Source organism: Microcaecilia unicolor, chromosome 2 (assembly GCF_901765095.1).
Source record: "Microcaecilia unicolor chromosome 2, aMicUni1.1, whole genome shotgun sequence".
NCBI lineage: Eukaryota > Metazoa > Chordata > Amphibia > Gymnophiona > Siphonopidae > Microcaecilia > Microcaecilia unicolor.
The window spans coordinates 220189714-220207634 of record NC_044032.1 but is presented as its reverse complement, the minus strand read 5'-3'; the positions used below and the strand labels follow the sequence as shown (position 1 = coordinate 220207634).

General features: G+C 38.0%; 1 protein-coding gene across 1 annotated transcript in view; it reads left to right on the top strand.

Moving 5' to 3' along the window:
• The window catches only part of VPS13A (vacuolar protein sorting 13 homolog A), a 556982-nt gene that overhangs the window by 274065 nt on the left and 264996 nt on the right, over positions 1-17921 (top strand). The window contains exons 40-45 of the mRNA XM_030193720.1: positions 2754-2846; positions 5903-6259; positions 8175-8276; positions 11377-11535; positions 12597-12858; positions 15305-15465. Of these exons, the coding sequence (XP_030049580.1) occupies positions 2754-2846; positions 5903-6259; positions 8175-8276; positions 11377-11535; positions 12597-12858; positions 15305-15465 (1134 nt within the window). The remainder of the gene's footprint in view (positions 1-2753; positions 2847-5902; positions 6260-8174; positions 8277-11376; positions 11536-12596; positions 12859-15304; positions 15466-17921) is intronic.

Genomic DNA, 17921 nt, shown 5'->3' with positions numbered 1-17921 from the left:
TTGTTACAAATATAATCCAGTTACAAATAGACAACCAAGTGATGGCTTATATCAACAAACAAGGAGGGACAAGTTCATTCCTATAATGTTTGGAGACTGTAAACATGTGTAAATGGGCAGTCTCCTGTTTGCTTTTGAAAAGTACCACTTGCAACAGCATGTGTGCTAAAAGAATTTATGTTACCCTTTGTGTGGGTGATTGAGCAGTGGCATATACCACCTATATGAGCGATTTTTCTCCCCCCCCCCCCCCCTCCAACTTAAATACTCCTATAGGAATACTATTTTAGTGTGAGAAGTACATGAATTCTAGAAATCATACATGCTTTTGCCGCATTTGAGAGCAGATGTATTCAGTCAGGCCATTGTAGAGTGGCAAATGCCTTTGAAAACGTCCTCCTACAGCAATCTGCTCAGCTGAAAAACATTTTTCCTGGTATCTTCAAAAATTCTTAATAGACTAGCAAGAAAGGGAAAGGAGAAAGGGGTGGGACTTGATATACCGCCTTTCTATGGTTACAACATATTATATGCAGGTACTTATTTTGTATCTGGGGCAATGGAGGGTTAGGTGACTTATCTAGAGTCACAAGGAGTTGCAGTGGGAGTTGAACCATAAATTATTGCAATTGTTCCTGTTTGATTCAGTCAAATGGGGAATTTCAGTTGCTAGAACAGTATCTAACTGAAATTCAAAGTGAATCTTATTTTACTATGAACAAATAGGCCAGTAGCTTTAAGATAAGGTAAATACTCCTCAGCAGTCAGTGTAGAGTGAAGCTTATTTCCTTAAGACAAATGATGTCAACATCAGTAGAAGAGATTTGTAAAGCAACATCATGGCCCTCATACATACTTTCACAGACAATTATTACTTTGGGGACATCTTTAAAGTTTTCTTAATCCTAACCTTACTCTGGTCTGTTTACTTGGAATAAACAGTTGGTAGATATGTCCCATACTTACCAAGTTAGTCTCCTTTATGGTCTTTAGCTGATGGAAGTGTAAACTGCTGTGATGATTCAATGTAGCAAGCCCTGAATAAACTAGACAGTTGTGGCATATATGTTATGTAACTCATCCAAGACTTTCCTGGTTATTTAATGGTAAGATACATCATACTGGACTTTAGGATTGTTTTCCACACCTAAGTAAGTATGGGACATCCATTCTAAGGACAGTCATGGGAAAAAAAAACCCTCAGCTTTGGAATTCCTGCTTATGTGGTTGGAGGTGATAAATTTTGTTAATGGATAAGGCAAAGGTTCTTAATCTAACAGTTCTTGCACGGTAGATGGCATTGCAGTGTAATTGCACATGATCTGGACATCCACTTGGGCTTTTCTGGGCTGAGAGATCTAGATTGTCTCTGTACCATCGGGTGGCATCACCCACTTGTTTGATTATCCTGCTGTTTATGGAGAGCTCTTGTTACAGGTAAGCAATTTCACTATTCCTGTATATTATATCAAATGGATTACACATACATTTTATCATTATTTTCTGGTCAAAATTTAATTTCAACCAGTGTATCAGATATGTTTGTGTGTTTTGTGTGTACATTCTCTGAATAAAGCTACAGCTTTGTCAAATGCAGAGGTAGTTGATGGTTAATACTTTGATACATATTTGTATTTGAGGCTTGAGAAATGAGCATACCTCAGATGGATGGAGGCATTTAATTATGTAATATCTTTACATATTTAAAACACAAAATGATATGTTTTCAAAAACAAAATGTGTTTTGCACAGATGCTTGCACAGATACAGCACCCTAACAGGGAAAGTTCGTAAGGTGCATTAAGGGAATAATGCACTTTCTCTTAAACCAAATAGTATCTGTTAATTGGTAAACATATTTTCACTTAAGTTTCACTTAATAAGCATTGGCAAAGCAGCTCATTATGCAAACTGAATAAAGCAGTTTATGTGAAATCTCATAAGTTGTGTTATTCGTAAAAGAGAGCAATATCTCTGAGGTGGTATTTATCATTTCTCCCAAGAATATCGGGCCACTAACACCTGGCCTGAGCTCATAAGGATCAACTTAGAGGGGCCAGCACTGCTAGACTGAAGAATCGTCCCTCACCCTGATTCTCTTTTAAAAGACCCTTCCCCAGCTCCTGATCCCTTGTTTCAACTACCGTTGCACCTACTGGTGGTTTCTCTGGTGAGTGGTAGGGGAGCAGGAGTAACGTCTGGATACTCCTGTCTCCTGTAGCTTTCAACTTTAAAATCGCCACTTCAGCTTGTTAGTGGGTAGGCACTGCAAGATTACCACTAGGAGTCTGAGGTGACCATATTGAAGCTGAGCGCCATTGAGTCAGGAGCATTCAAGCATCACTGTTGTGTTCCCCCCCCCCCCCCCAACAGGAAGACACCTGATTGGGGCTGGGGGAATGTTCAGGGGAGAAGGGGTATGTGGGTAGTCGTAACGGGGGTGGGAGGGAGTTGAAAAAGCAATTTGGAGGTGACGTGGTCTTTTGAAATGCACTAACCCAGTCTTTCAAAAGATAGTAAAGCCCAAGTGTTTGCATTGCTTTGACGAGGAACACATAATGTTGCAGGTGCAGCAAGGCATAATTTAGGAGCCCAAAGTTGGTAGATCTTGATAGACTTGTATGTTTTCATATGGAGTGTAAATTTTCAGCTCATATTTTTGTCATTAATGTCAGGAATATAATTTTTTTTCTGTTTTGAAAAATCTCTCCTGTATCAGTCAAGAAAAGTAAATATGTGTGTCTCTCATTCAGGTGCTGCAACCTTGTGATTTGATTTTCCAAAGCACACAGATCGGCTCTGGTCCACAGATGATAGAGATGTCAATAAAATCTCTAACACTTAAAGTAGGTTATTTTGTTTTGTCTTAGACGATGTAAACAACATAAAATAAGATGTTTCTTAAGAATATTGATATATGCCAGGGATACTTTGCACAGAATTGTATTGGATACTTGTGAGTTGTGGTAGTGATCTTGCAAAATATATTAGGCATAGACACGGTTTACAAAAATGCTTTACATGTTTGTTTTTTAAATTATTGTTAGCAGTCAAAATTGCTCTTTGGAGAATTCACAGAAAGTGGTGTCATCAGATGCTATTAAAGTTGTCTTGATAATATTGATAGGCCATAGGGTCTACTCATAGAAAAATAATTCTCGTGCAGATTACATTGGTTTAGAAAAGTCATGCTAGGAAATGACTTATGGAAACTTATGGAAACTTGATGACTATGTGGTTGCTCAAGTATTAACTGTTTCTAAGAAAACCTCTTTTCCACAGTGTATCTTTTTTTTTTTTCAACTGCTTTTTAATGTATTGCATTTCTGCAAAGGTATGTTGTACATGTATTTATACCAGTTAATTGTCAGATGCTATCCTGAGGAACTGTCTCACTTAGAGCTCTAAATTTTAAACTCTTCCTACAACCCCATTATTAACTATTTGTTCCAACTGCTATTTCCATTTCTGTCACTGCTTACAGAAAACCCAGAAAATGTCAAGTGTTTGGGCCCACCCACTCTGTCCTTTTGTATCTGCCTACTGTTTGTCTCAGGTCTCACTTTTGTTAAGCCCCTTGCTCTGCCACCAAAGCTCCTATGTATCTATTCCACGTATGATTGAACTCTTCTAATATTTTGGAGCTTATAACCTCTGCTGGAATTCTGTTCCAGGTATCCACCAACTTCTCAGTTTAAAAGTAGTTTCTTACATTTGTTATGTTTCCCAGCCAAGGAGATAGTGGGGCTCATTTTCAAAGCACTTAGCCTTCCAAAGTTCCATAGAAACCTGTGGAACTTTGGAAGGCTAAGTGCTTTGAAAATATGCCTAAGTGGGTTTCATCTATGTTCTGTATTTTCGCATTAATTTCATGATGATTTTTTTTGTTTAGCTCTTGTCTGTCTAAATTTATTTCTTTTGCATATACCATTGTGAAAGTTTCTTTGAAAATACAGGAGTGTGGTAGCCATGTTAGTCCACTCTTAAGGTTATCAATAGAAATCAAACAAAATAAAACATGGAAAAGAAAATAAGATGATACCTTTTTTATTGGACATAACTTAATACATTTCTTGATTAGCTTTCGAAGGTTGCCCTTCTTCGTCAGATCGGAAATAAGCAAATGTGCTAGCTGACAGTGTATATAAGTGATAACATTCAAGCATTACTATGACAGTCTGACAGGGTGGGAGGATGGGGGTGGGTAGGAAGTATGCATGGGGACATCAAAGCATATCATTGATATTCTAACAGGATGGGTGTGGATAATTGAGGGGTGGGGTGATCAACAGAGAAATACAGCTTTATGGTTTATAATGGGCTAGGAACCCCAGATCCTTGTTAAGTCCTTTCTGTTGGGTGTTAAAATATTCAATCATTCTGACTTCAAAGGTCTTACGTTCTTGTATGGTTTTAAAGTTACCTTTCAGGATTCTCACTGTGAAGTCACTGGTACAGTGTCCTGGTCCTGTAAAATGTTGACCAACAGGCGTGGGAACCCTACTGGCACCAGTATTGTTCATGTGATGTCTATGTAAATTGAATCTTGTCTTAAGCATCTGGCCTGTTTCTCCAATATAGCATCCTTCATTACATTTTTTACACTGAATGATATATACCACATTGGAAGATGAGCAACAGAAAGGACTTAACAAGGATCTGGGGTTCCTAGCCCATTATAAACCATAAAGCTGTATGTCTCTGTTGATCACCCTCCCCTCACCTATCCACACCCACCCTGTTAGAATATCAATGATATGCTTTGATGTCCCCATGCATAACTCCTACCCACCCCCATCCCCCCACCCTGTCAGACTGTCATAGTAATGCTTGAATGTTATCACTTATATACACTGTCAGCTAGCACATTTGCTTATTTCCGATCTGACGAAGAAGGGCAACCTTCGAAAGCTAATCAAGAAATGTATTAAGTTATGTCCAATAAAAAAGGTATCATCTTATTTTCTTTTCCATGTTTTATTTTGTTTGATTTCTATTGATAACTTTGAAAATACAGAACACCAAACCTTGTTCTTCTTTGTCAGTACTTCACCTGCAACAATTAAACATAAACTAAAATACAAGAGAAAAAAAATCCTCATGCATCTTGAAGTCTATACATTCAAAATATGTTATAATCAGAAAAATATACTGTAGAGTTTAAGGGCTTGTGTAGTGACTTACAGTTCCTTTGATGATAAATTTCCCATGTTGAACTTTGACATGTCTAGAATTTTAGGTTATGACAGAATTCACAATTTCATATCTGATTTACTTTTTTGGCTTGGTGATTTTGTCTTCCTCTTTTGGACTTCCTGCTCAAACAGCTGGCCTCCTTTGGGCTATGTCATCATGAACCCTTAATTCCCAGGTACCTGGGATTTTTTTCTCTTTATCCCCATCTCAGCTGAGCCCAGCCATTGCAATGTTTCCTCAGCCAGGGACACTGAACCTCGACTTCCTCTAAAATGTAGTAACATTTATCCTGACTCTAGTTACTAGGCACTGATGTTGAGCTGCTGCTTAACCTGCGCTTTCCTGCCATCTGTGAAGGCTGCCTCTGCAGTACCCTAAGTCCTCACTGGCCTAGAAACCATAGTTCTAGGCCAGGAATGAAATCCAGGTGTTCCACACGGCATTGTTGAGAACTGCCCAACTACTACCCTGAACATGCCTACACATTGGTGATGTGAAAGTTTGTGCTGGCTTGTCACCATGCATATATTTATGCTTGTATGCTGCAGAGTAATTTACAAAAGCCCTTTCTATGTAAACCGCTTTGACTGTACTTACAGAAAGGCGGTATATCAAGTGTGGAATAAACATAAACATTTACCTATGAGAAACTACAAAATTACTCCTTTATTCACTATATTTAAAACATTTTCCCCATATTCTTTAGGTCTCTCCAGTTATCATAAATACAGTGATCACTATTACTTCAGCATTTTCTTCAACTCCTGAGGCTACAGAAGAAGAAAATAGTCCTGTTCCACTTGATTTGTGGGATTACAAGGAGGCAAAAGATTTAAAAATGTGGTTTCTTGAAGAGCCAGATGAAAGTAAAAAAAATACTGCAGTAACAAAGTTGGTTCCCACAGGAGAAACAATGAAAATGTCCATTGATTCAATTATTCTGACTTTAGAAGCTGGAGTTGGTCATAGGACAGTACCTATGCTTTTGGCAAAATCATCATTTTTTGGTGATGTAAAAAACTGGAGTACTCTAATTAACCTCTATTCTCAACTTGAATTAGAAGTAAGTATTTGTGCAATTCAAAGGGAAAATGTCTTTATTTTCTTCCCCCAAGCTTTACATTGTCTGCAATCTTTTTCCCCATTTTCTCAGTTCTTTGGTTTCTCTGTCATCCCATCTTGAGTAAAGTTGTGTGGTAGCCGTGTTAGTCCACTTTTAAAGGTGATAAATAGAAATAAGTCAAATCATTGGACTAACTTAATACATTTTTCAATTAGCTTTCGCAGATTTGAAATAAGCAAATGTTGACAAATATCAGAATATATAAATGAAACACATAAGCATTCCAATGACAGTCTCATAGGAAGAGAGTAGAGTGGGTTAGGTGAGAAACGAGGAAAGCTGAGTTGGGTGAGAAACAGGGAGAAATGGATGACTGATAAGAGGGTGCCAAAATAGTATAATTTTATGGTTTATAGTGGGGTAGAAAGCCCAAATCTTAAATCCTGTCTGGTAGATGTCAATATTTTGTGTTTCACTTAAATATTCTGATATTTGTCAACATTTGCTTATTTCTGATGTGAAGAAGGGTTACCTTCGAAAGCTAATAAAAAAATGTATTGAGATAGTCAAGTTCTTTTCTATGTTTTGATTTATTTCTATTTATTATTATGTCATCCCAGTAATCATCTGTGAATTGGTCTCTAATCTTTTATAGTAATATAGTAAATACATTCAAGTGGCAATTGGTCAGGCTAGCTGTTAAAATGTGTTTTAACTTTGGCACTGAGTTTTAGTAAAACTGTACATATCCAATGTACTCTTTAGAATTGTGATATTTATTGCTAGTGTGTCATATTGTTTTCAAATTTATTTCTATTTTAATATGGAATATTTAAAAAAACTGTATTAGAGGTCGGCATTATTTTTTTTTAATGCTCTTCTGCTGTATGTAAAAAGCAGTGAACTGAGCATGAATCAAAAGCTGTAAAAACAATCCATGACCATTTAAACTTCAGAAAATCACTAAAAAGCAACCTCTTCAAAAAGGCTTACCCCACTGATCCAACGTAAATCCCCACACCCAGCAACACAGCGCAACTAATGATTGTACAGGACAATATTCAGTCTTCATTCCCTTCAACCTTCACGGTGCCTGACAAACATCTACCTCATTCAACCACAATACAACCTTGTATTTGTTGTCAACCGGCTGGCACGAACGCCTTTACGGTACTACGTAAGCCACATTGAGCCTGCAAATAGGTGGGAAAATGTGAGGTACAAATGTAACAAATAAAAAAATATAAATAAATAAAGTAAGAATTCCTTGTTAACTTGCTGGAGCTATCTAGACAAGTGGATTATGCTTCTCCACCAGCAGATGGAGACAGAACATAGATAATTCAGTAATATCATTAGTATGACAAGTCAGCCCTGGAACATGCCAATATTTCTGTCTCCTACAGATGGTACACATGGTTTGGTTCAGCAGGATGACTTCTTGTTGGGCCCTACATTCTGGGACACTGTTGGTCTGTAGCCTAATCTGATATGCCAGTGGTTGAATCCTCAATGCCAATGGTTGAATCCTCGACCTGAGGAGCTCTCGGTAATAGGTCTACAGACCTTTCCCTGATATGAGTGTGGGAGCTGCCTCCTTGAGCCCCAAGCTTTAGCCTGTGGTCCTTAGCTTGATGAAGCATTGGTCCTGTGGGGCCAAGTCCAGGCGTTTGCCTAGTGTTGGTGATAGCTGTCAGTTGTCCTCGCAGGGCCACTTCCAGGAAGGGGTGAATTTTTGAGTCTCTCATTTACTACCCCTCATTCACCCCACCCCTTCTCCCCTTAGCTCAAACCTATTGGCGGTGTAACATGTTTGCTTTTGTGTGAAGCTCTACCTTTCGCTATGAGATTAGGCATATCAGCAATGTGTCTTGTAACTTTTGTGTTTTGCAATACTTTTTATATGTGCATTTAGGTTCTTTACTACAATGAGATGTTAGGTGTATGGGAACCTTTACTTGAACCATTAGAAATAGAAAAAAGTGATGAATTCAAACCTTGGAGCCTTGAAGTCAAGGTAAGATGTAATAAAAGAAAATGCTGAATCTGTTGAAATATAGACTTAGTAGGAGCAGAAATAGTAGTCCCAGAATGAATGTTGATGGGGGTATTTATATATTCGGTGCATTTTTCTAGAAAAGATTATTTTTCTGTTAGGGTTCAGAAAGAATAGGCTTAAATACTCATAATCAGCCAACTGCTTTCATAATAAACCTATTGTTTTGATGGCATGGAGTGTAGATTAGCACATCTGAGCTGTAGGCAAACCAGCCTGTGCAGCTGGTGCTAATCTCTGATGTGTCTTCCACATGTTCTCTCACTACTGCTGCTGCAAGAAGTCCTGCCTGTCTCCCCCCCCCCCCCCCCCCCCCACCTCTCCCACCATTTCTATCACTGGGAGCCTCACCTGTCTTACATTCTATCACCTCTTTTGTATTCTCCAGGAACTTTCTTCAGCTCAGTCTGTTTCCTCTTCATATGATCCTTCACTGCTTCCTCTTTCTACTGTGACTGATTTCTGGCTTCCTAAGATTTCGTCTCTCCATCAATTGCTCCCATCCCCTCCTCAAGCATATCCTTTTACGCCTCTGTTACCTTTTAATACTTCTCCTTTCCAGACTCTGTGTGCCTCGTGGCACTCATTCAGTCTTTCATCTCAAACTTCATTACTCCATACACTGCAGACTCTCAACCCTACCTCCTCCCAAGCAGATTCGTTGCCTGGTTGTCTGGTTACTGTTCTCTTTTCGCCTCTTGCTCCTCACACTCTTCATCATTTTTGCAATAGTCTTTTAAATAGCGCTGTTCCTCCTGTCTGGAAGCATGCTCTTGTTTTGATTCCACATCTGCTGTTAATTACATCTAATATGCCTTTCTTCTAAAAGATTCTGGAGAAGATTGTTCTACTACAACTTGACAACTTTCTAGAACACACTATTGCTCTTCATCCCTATCAAACCGGCTTTCGCAGGTCTCACAGCACTAAGACCTCTTGTTAGCTTTCAGTGATTCAATAAATGTTTCTCTTAATCAGTGTCTTTCTGTCATCATTGTCTCCTTAGACCTCTCTTCTGCTTTTGACATTGCATATCATTCTCTCCTTATCTCCCGGTATTCACGGTAATGTCCTTTCTTGCTTTTCCAACTATCTTTCTGATCGTACATTTCAGGTCTTTCATGAAAATTCCCATTCTCCTGTCGACTGTCATAAGTACATAAGTACTGCCGTACTGGGAAAGACCAAAGGTCCATCAAGCCCAGCATTCTGTTTCCAACAGTTGGCTAATCCAGGTCACAAATACCGATTCTCGGTACGGCAAATTAGTGGAAGCTCATTCAGTTCGCTTCCTCTCATTTGCTGCGTGGGAATCACTAGCGCGCCTTTATAAAAGAAGCCCTAAGTGCTTTTACCACACCTTCCAGAATCAAGTTCATAAGCTTAACCATGTTACATAAAAATAATTTTCTGCTATTTGTTTTAAATGTGCAGCTTTGTAACTTCTTGGCCTTTCGCTAATCTTTCCTTTTTTATTTTTATTTTTTTTAAAAGTAGACAATTGATTTGAATTTGCCCATTTCATTCCAATCAGGATTTTATAGACATTTGATGGTCTCCCCTCAACTGTCTCTTCTCCATGCTGAAGAAGCCGTAACATTTTTAGCCTTTTCTCATAGAAATCATTCAGCCCCATATATCATTTTGGTCACCCTTATCTATACCTTTTGTAATTTTACTATATCATTTGAGATGTGCCAGCCAAAATTGTGAACAATATCCAATCCAAGCTGGAGTCACACCACAGAACGATGCAGAGGCATTAATAAGGTAATAAAACATTCATTTTTGCTCTTAAATTTAAGATCAATGCACAGAAATTTTGAAGCGTTTCCTTTTCAGCTTATATTACTTTTTATATGTCTTTACTGCTTTTGAAAATGGATTACAGTTATGTTGCATATGTGGAATGCACTAACTGATGCAGTTATTGAAAAGGGTGCAAACAATGCAGAATCTAGCGATGAATGATCTTTTAAGGTTGGATGTTTCTACCACTCTTTATTATAATTTACATTGGCTTCCAGTCACAGCAAGATTTATTTTAAGCTGTGCACGATGATCTATCAGCTTTTACAAGGAAATATCCCTTTTTATTGGTTAGGATTTTTTTCTGTGTTAAGGAGACGGCTTTCGAGCGGGCAAATACACTTCAGGAAATAATTAAGGCAGTTTTACAGGCTTAAAACACACTTCTGTCACAATGGTTAACCTGAACATTTCTTAATTGCTTCTACCTGTGAGAGTTGGCAACTTATGGAAGAACTGGCAGCTTATGGAAGAATTGAAGAACTGAATGGTGATATTTTTTTAGATCACAAGACACATCAACCCGGGACTGTTAATGATAAGCAATTTGTAATGTGCATTATATGAGAAGCTGTCACATGAGTTCAGATAGTGTAAGAGCGCACTCAGCTTTGTTTGTATAGGTTTTATGTGTATTTTCCAAAACCTTTTGTAGCATGAATAAAGATAAGTTAACAAAAAGATTTTAGTCATTATATAATCAATTGATTTATGTTGACTAAAGACATCCTATATATTTAGTTTAGCTATTATATCTGAGGAGTATTTTTTCTTGGCATTAGCAATAGCTTTTTTTGTAGGCATTTATGGCTCTCCTCCAGTTTTTCTTATAAGATTTGTCCTTTCTCCATGACCTTAACAAGCAATAATGAGCAATAATTGGCAGTAATTAGAATTTACATGCACAACTCACTAAGCCCATTCTGTAGTGCAATGCACCTAGCTTCTAATGTGCACAGGCAAAAAGGGGCATGTTTATGGGTGGGAAGATGGGCATTGTGAATGTTCTGAAATTTATGCGCAGTTATTGAATATGACCCAGTGTGACTAAATCTATGCACCAGGATTTATTCCCCTAAGTGCAGAAAAGTGCACACAAGATTATAGAATTAGGAGTTAGTTATCTATCAGAATTTCCTAAGACATGCACAGTGAATACTTTTTTTTTCCTTTTTAGGTATGGTATACTTCAGCTTAATCTTTGTGTGAAAAAATAGTTGTAAGATACATGCCCACTTTTTTTTTCTTTTAGATGAAAAAGAAATCTAAAAAACAGATATGCGAGTTAAATGCTGATGAGGAAAACTTCAAGATACCAGAGTATAAAACAGTGATAACCATTTTTGCTAAAGAGCAGTTGAATATTACCATATCTAATTGTGGACTCCAGATGCTTAGCAATTTAGGAAAGGTAAGAAACCTGATTTAAAAGAAAAAAATAATTTCTTTCAGAAATTAGAAAATGAGAAAACTGTACTTCGGGTGTGTTATAGCTTTTAAGACATAGTATGGAGGACTGAATCCTAGCATCAAAGTACTGCATTGGTTCAGTAAAGCATAACCTGGAATATGTTCATGCTGTTGTAATAGGAATTATTTGTATTACTTCTGTTTCTTTTTTTTATGTTTTATGTCCTCAGTGCTTACATAGGTATTAGAGCATATGTTTGATCATTTTATACATTTTTTATGGTCAGCTAGCAATAAACAATGCCTTGTTAATAATGAGGAGGGCTTGCACTGACAAAATAAAAAATCGTAGTAGACATGAGACAATGTGTAGTTAACATAAGAGTGGAAGAAGTTTTATAATATGAAATTCTATATCAGGTTTCAAATTGATATATACAGTTTTTATGTATTGCTTTTGGGGTTTTTTTTATTGCTAACCATTGCTTTTAGTGTAAACAATTTTTATTGAACATATAAGAAGATACAATCCAGCAAGAAAACACTTGAGCAGTCCAATATTTTACAATAGTGTAAACATTCCCTACCCACCTCCTCGACCCCCTTTGTTCATTAATCTCTTTATGATTCAACTGTTATGGAAGTTAGCAAAAAGTTAATAAACAGAACAATAACTGGATATAAGGAACCACCAGTCAACAAAGGTAAACCATCAAAACCAGGCAACAGCTCCCTTCCCTAAACCAACCCCCCGTTCCCTCCCCCACCCCCAAAAAAAAATGATTCCAAAGCTCAAAGGAAATAATTATACTTTATATGGTAAGGACTGCAAATAAAGCTCCCAAGTTTCTAAAAGCAGCTTTTTTTGCTGTTTATAAGAACCTGTAGTGTCCAATGCCTCCAATGTCATATATGAATAGAGTGCATTTCTCCAGTGTGAAAATGTTGGCGGAGAAGTGATAATCCAGCATTGCAAAATATATTTTCAGCCAAGAAGGGACGAACCCCCATTGCTGGGAGACCTACTAGTGCTTTTAATTCTAATTGCATTTTGTTTTGTAGGCATTTGTAGAAGCAACTAGCAAAACTTCAGACATCTTCCAGAAAGATCAAGCACCATTTGTAATCAAGAACTCCTTGGGGCTGAGCATTTGTGTTTTACCAAGTGATTCCTTTAGTACCATTCACCTTGATTCTGGAGCAAAAACATTTGAATTGAATGATGGCGAGTGTCTCAGCATGGATTATGTCAGAGCTAAGAGTGAGAGTGATCAGTTCTCAGCAATGACCAGCCTTAGTAGCAAACTATTTTACATTCAACTCAGTAAGTTAAAAAAAATAAATTTATATTTAGAATATCAACAGTACATGTGATTGGTAACAAACAATGGTATCTTTGAAGCACTGGGTCAGTATAATTGGTATGGCAAATACTTGTGGTACTGTTCAGTATTGTACAGCCAGTTATGTCTATACTGTAACTCAGTATAAACATAGGTAAACATAAATTTTTGAAAACATAATAAAATGCCAAATCATAATAAAAATGCCTGAAATAAAACAATTATCCGGAAGAAAAATGTCACACACAGCTTGATGATCTATCAGTAAGACTATTTCAGTTTCTCAAGTATACCACAAAATATACTTTTAAGACCACCAGAATCTATAAATATGTTTGTGCAAAAAAAAACAAGCTTTTGATTCAGAGTGAGTCTAAAGGATCTGTATTCTGCAGTAAGGGGTAATTCTATAAGTGGGTGCCTCCATTTAGGTGCCCTAAAGGCTGTGCAGTGATAGCCTATTCTATAATGACATCTGGGCGCCCAGATTCCATGTTAAAGTGTTAGCATAACCCAGTATTGGCATGCCTTTCATGTACATGCCCACAGTTACATCAACCATAGATCTGGCATCATTTCGGTCACGTAAATGTAGTAGGGACATGTGTAATTTACAATATTCTGCGTAAGTGAGGAACTTATGTATGTCCTAAGCGTATGCCCCCCTGCAAATACGTACTATGACACTTATTTTGATAATTTGATATACTGCCATTGGCAGTCTGGAGAAAGTGTACTGTAAGACAGGAGGCAGAGGATAAAGGATAAACACAAGACTCTTAGAGGGAGGAAAAGAATAGAACAGCATTCACTGGTTTTAAACAATCCACAAACAGAACATATTAGGGAGCAGAGGAAAAAGAACTGATGAAGCAGATCAAGTGAACCAACAAACCAGTTTAAGGAGAATCCTTGGAGAAGAGCCAAGTGCTCAAGACAGCTTAAATCTCTTCATTGAAGACTCTAGTCTAAGTTCAGTTGGCATTGCATTCCACAAAAGAGGAACAACACAACAGAAGGCTGTGGAACATGACCTGTCTAGGCAGAGGCTGGTAAGGGAGGGAACTACCAATAAATTAGTATTTGACGATCAGAGAGAACAAGAAGGATCAAAAGAAATAAGCAAGTTAAACATATATAGTTGCTGACTGTTAAATGAGCCCTCTGCATTAATATCAGAATTTTACATCCTGTAAGTAGCCAAGAGCTGTTGCTGCACGAATAGGAGAGAAGAAACATGATCACTCCTTCATGCATGGTAAAGTAATTTTACAGCAGTATGATGGATAAGTTGCTAGTGTCTGGTTGATTACAGAAGAACCCCAACTAAAAGTTACAGTAATCCCGAGGATGCAGAACAAAAGCGTGAATTAGTACTTTTAATACCCTCCCATCCAAGAAAGGCCTAAGTCTGATCTTCCATAGCCTCAGCATGGCTTCTGAACTACTCAGGAGATTTGGCACACAAATGAAAATGAGCTGTCTATAAAGAGATAATAGAATCCCTCACTGGGAACAATGGATATTTAAATAGTTTTGCTCTGGTTGAGACTCGCATAGTCCTTGTACACCGGCATCCTACTGAACATTGAACAATACGGCACCAGCTACAATTTACACGAAGCTAAGTTTATACTATTTCATCTATTAGATGCAGAGCTTGTTCTTGATGTTCTCTGACTAGATAGTGGTGTGGAGGTAGGGTGTGCTATGATGGTGATAGAGGTGATTTTACATATCTCGAGCCTTCGAGTCGCAGTAAAACACCAAAAAAAAACTGAGCACATTAAAAAAAATTTTCATGAACTTTTGGTTTGAAGTTGATTTTTCATAATAGTTAATTTATTTATTTTTAGTTTCCTTTTGTTTCTGTAACATTTTGAAGTGCACTAATTGGGAACCGAATAACTTCTTAAACCCAGGATTAGCTTTTGTCTTGGGTATTCAATGCCAGGCCATTTCCAGTGACCAGCTTTGAATATCTGGGGGTTTATTTGGTAGGATTAAACTTAATTGGCCAAGTCAATGTTCAGCGTTTGCCGGTTCAGTTTATAGTGACCCGATTTGGCCACCAAACGTAGCTGGCGATGCGCTGAATATTTGCGGCTAGCCGGGTTTTTCACATGATATAGCTGGTTCACCACTAAGAACTAATATTGAGTAGAGACAATCAGGTATTGTGCTGAATATTACTGCGTAGCCAGTTAAGTGCTAGTTAACTGGCCAGGAACGGCTCCTGGCCGGTTAAATGGTGCTGAATATCAACCGCTCTCTGCTTTCCAAGGAATGAAAGGAGTAAAGTTAAGACAGAATGATTTGGCTGATAGTTTTCTACAGTTTTAGAACAAAGTTGGATTCTTATTTGTATTAGACGTAATTATTGAAATGTTGATAGTACTTATAATCTATGTTTTATTCACTTTTTAGCACCAATCAACCACTCAACTATAGACAAGATTCCTCTAACGAAAGTGGGACGATGTCTCTACCGTGCTAGGCACAATGAATCGGGAGTTGATAGATCCATAATTTGTCAAATTGATACAGTGGAAGGGAGCAAAATCATAACTATTCGTTCTCCTTTGCAAGTATGTGCTGTAATCATGTTTTTGTACTATGCAGTCAATTGTATATGACTTCACCATGGATTTCTGGTACATCAAGGTTATTGTAGAACCGAGTCGGTGTATTGTAAGTCTGAGTTGCTGATCCTTTTATTTATTTATTTTTAAGATTATTGAAGTAGATGTTCCTCTAAAACAGTGTTTCTCAAGTCCGGTCCTGGAGTACCCCTTGCCAGCACTTTAGAGCAGTGTTTCCCAAGTTCAGTCCTGGAGTACCCCCCCCCCCCTCCCGTCAGTCAGATTTTCAGGATATCCACCATGAATATGCATGAAAAATATTTGCATATAATAGAGGCAGTGTATGCAAATCAAGTTCATGCATATTCATGGTGGATATCCTGAAAATCTGACTGACGGGGGGGGGGGTACTCCAGGACTGAACTTGGGAAACACTGCTCTAAAGTGCTCTGTTAGTTCAGCTCAGTTCAGCTCAGTTTCATTATGTTAGTGTTGCTAGTTTGCTGTCATATTTGGAAACCCTGAAACTCGGCCTATACAAACGTGGTTTGAATTGTATTATATATCCCCTATTTTTGAGGTAGGTAAAGAAAACAGCCCATGCCTAATGAGAACAGGCATAATTGTTTGTTCATATATAGTATGTGCATATTTTTATCAGAGGACAAGCTGGATATCCTGTCCTAATAGAAGTCATGCAGCATCATCTGTTGGAGCTTGTGTGAGGAAAAAAAAGATTTTCCAGTTTAGAAATAATATATTCTGGAAGCTTCCCTTTTCATGTTGTCACTTCTCACTTTCCTTTAGTGTCCCTAGTCAGAGTTTTCAGTGTTGTTTGTTTTCTTTATTTCTTCACAGCTGCCTATAGCAACCCCTTTTTCAGGAACAGGGCGCCTAGGCCTGATCTTTTTACCAAAATTGAGACATTTGATTTTAATCTAATCTCAGCCTTTATAGGCACCTTATCACCATCAAATTAGAGTCCAAAACGATTTACAATAAGAAAATGATCAAAATAAAAAAAAAATAATGCCTTTCAACAGTTGTCAGAGGAAATCAAGAATTTTGAAATAGATAAGCTTTTAGATGCTTCCAAAAGATCATATAAAAGGAAGACTGATCTGCAATGGTAACTGTGGAGGTAACTCTGTTATCAGGAAAAGAAATCAGAGAAGGGAAATCTTTAGGAACCAGCCTGTTCATGATTTTAAAAGTGAAACAAGCAAATTTTAAAATCGGGCTTTAATTGGGAGCCAATGAAGATTGATCAGCAGTGGAGATATATGGTCAAATGTTTTCCTTTTAAATATTAAGCTGACCGCGTCATTTTGCAGAAGCTGAAGCTTTTTCTCAAGTATACCTGTTTTTCCTGCATATATGGAATTACAGTAGTCTAATTGGGATAAAATAGAGTATTGTAACAATATAGAAAAGTGATGCTCATAGAAGTAGGGATGAATAGCCCTTAGCCGTTTCAACTTTATAAAACCACTTTTTATGTAAATTGATTTGGGGGTCCAAAGACAGAAGAATCAGTCATAAACCCCCAAACCTTTGATGTGCTTTGTCTTACTGATCATTATTATTTAAGTACAGCATTGAGGAAGGAGGTGGACAGTTTTTCCCTAGCCATAAAACTCTCTTCTTAGTGGCATTCAATAATATCGGCATACGAATAAAGAAACTCATCTTTAAAGCAAAGATAATGAGCCCATAAAAATATTGAATAATAAAGGAGATAAGGGTGAACCCTGAAGCATCCCACATTTTGGGGGCCCAAAAATGAGAAGGGTGTGTCTTGACTGCATAAGTTCCGTTGAGCAAAAACTTTGCTGCAGCTGTGTTTTTCAGTGACATGTTACAAAAGAGAGTGTCTGGTAGTTTTTAAAAAGTGTGGACTGTATTGCAAGACAATACCTGGAGTGGATACCCACAACTGGTGTTTTCAGTTTTCTGGACATGATGCTGAACTCTTTCAGTGCTATTTGTGCTTGGAGATGATAAAGAAATACAGAGATGTGAAGAGCAACGTCTAAAGATCTGTGCTAAGCATGGTTGTCAACTTAGGCATTAGTAGCATTGGTCTAGATTAGCGTTTTTCAACCAGTGTGCTGCGACACCCCAGTTGTGTCGCAGTCAAGAGATAATCCCGCAGGTATCTCCTGTGACCTGCCGTTCCCTGGCTCTGCAGTTGTGTGCGCTCCCTGCTTTCTTCTCTTTTGCAGCTCCAGGCAGCCGGCGATGAAAAGGTGTGGATGGGTGCCGAAGGCCCTGTTGAGGGTAGCGCTGCACCTGTCTCTCAGCGATGATTTTGTCCGGGTTCAGCAGCACTTCCCACTTCACCTCCTTTGGGAGTGTACAAGCCTATCTGTGACCACCTACCTACCCAGGGTCCTTTAAGATGTCTAAGTACCGCCTCCTCCCTTCAATAATCCTGCACAGCCGCACTTGTTCTCTGCTCA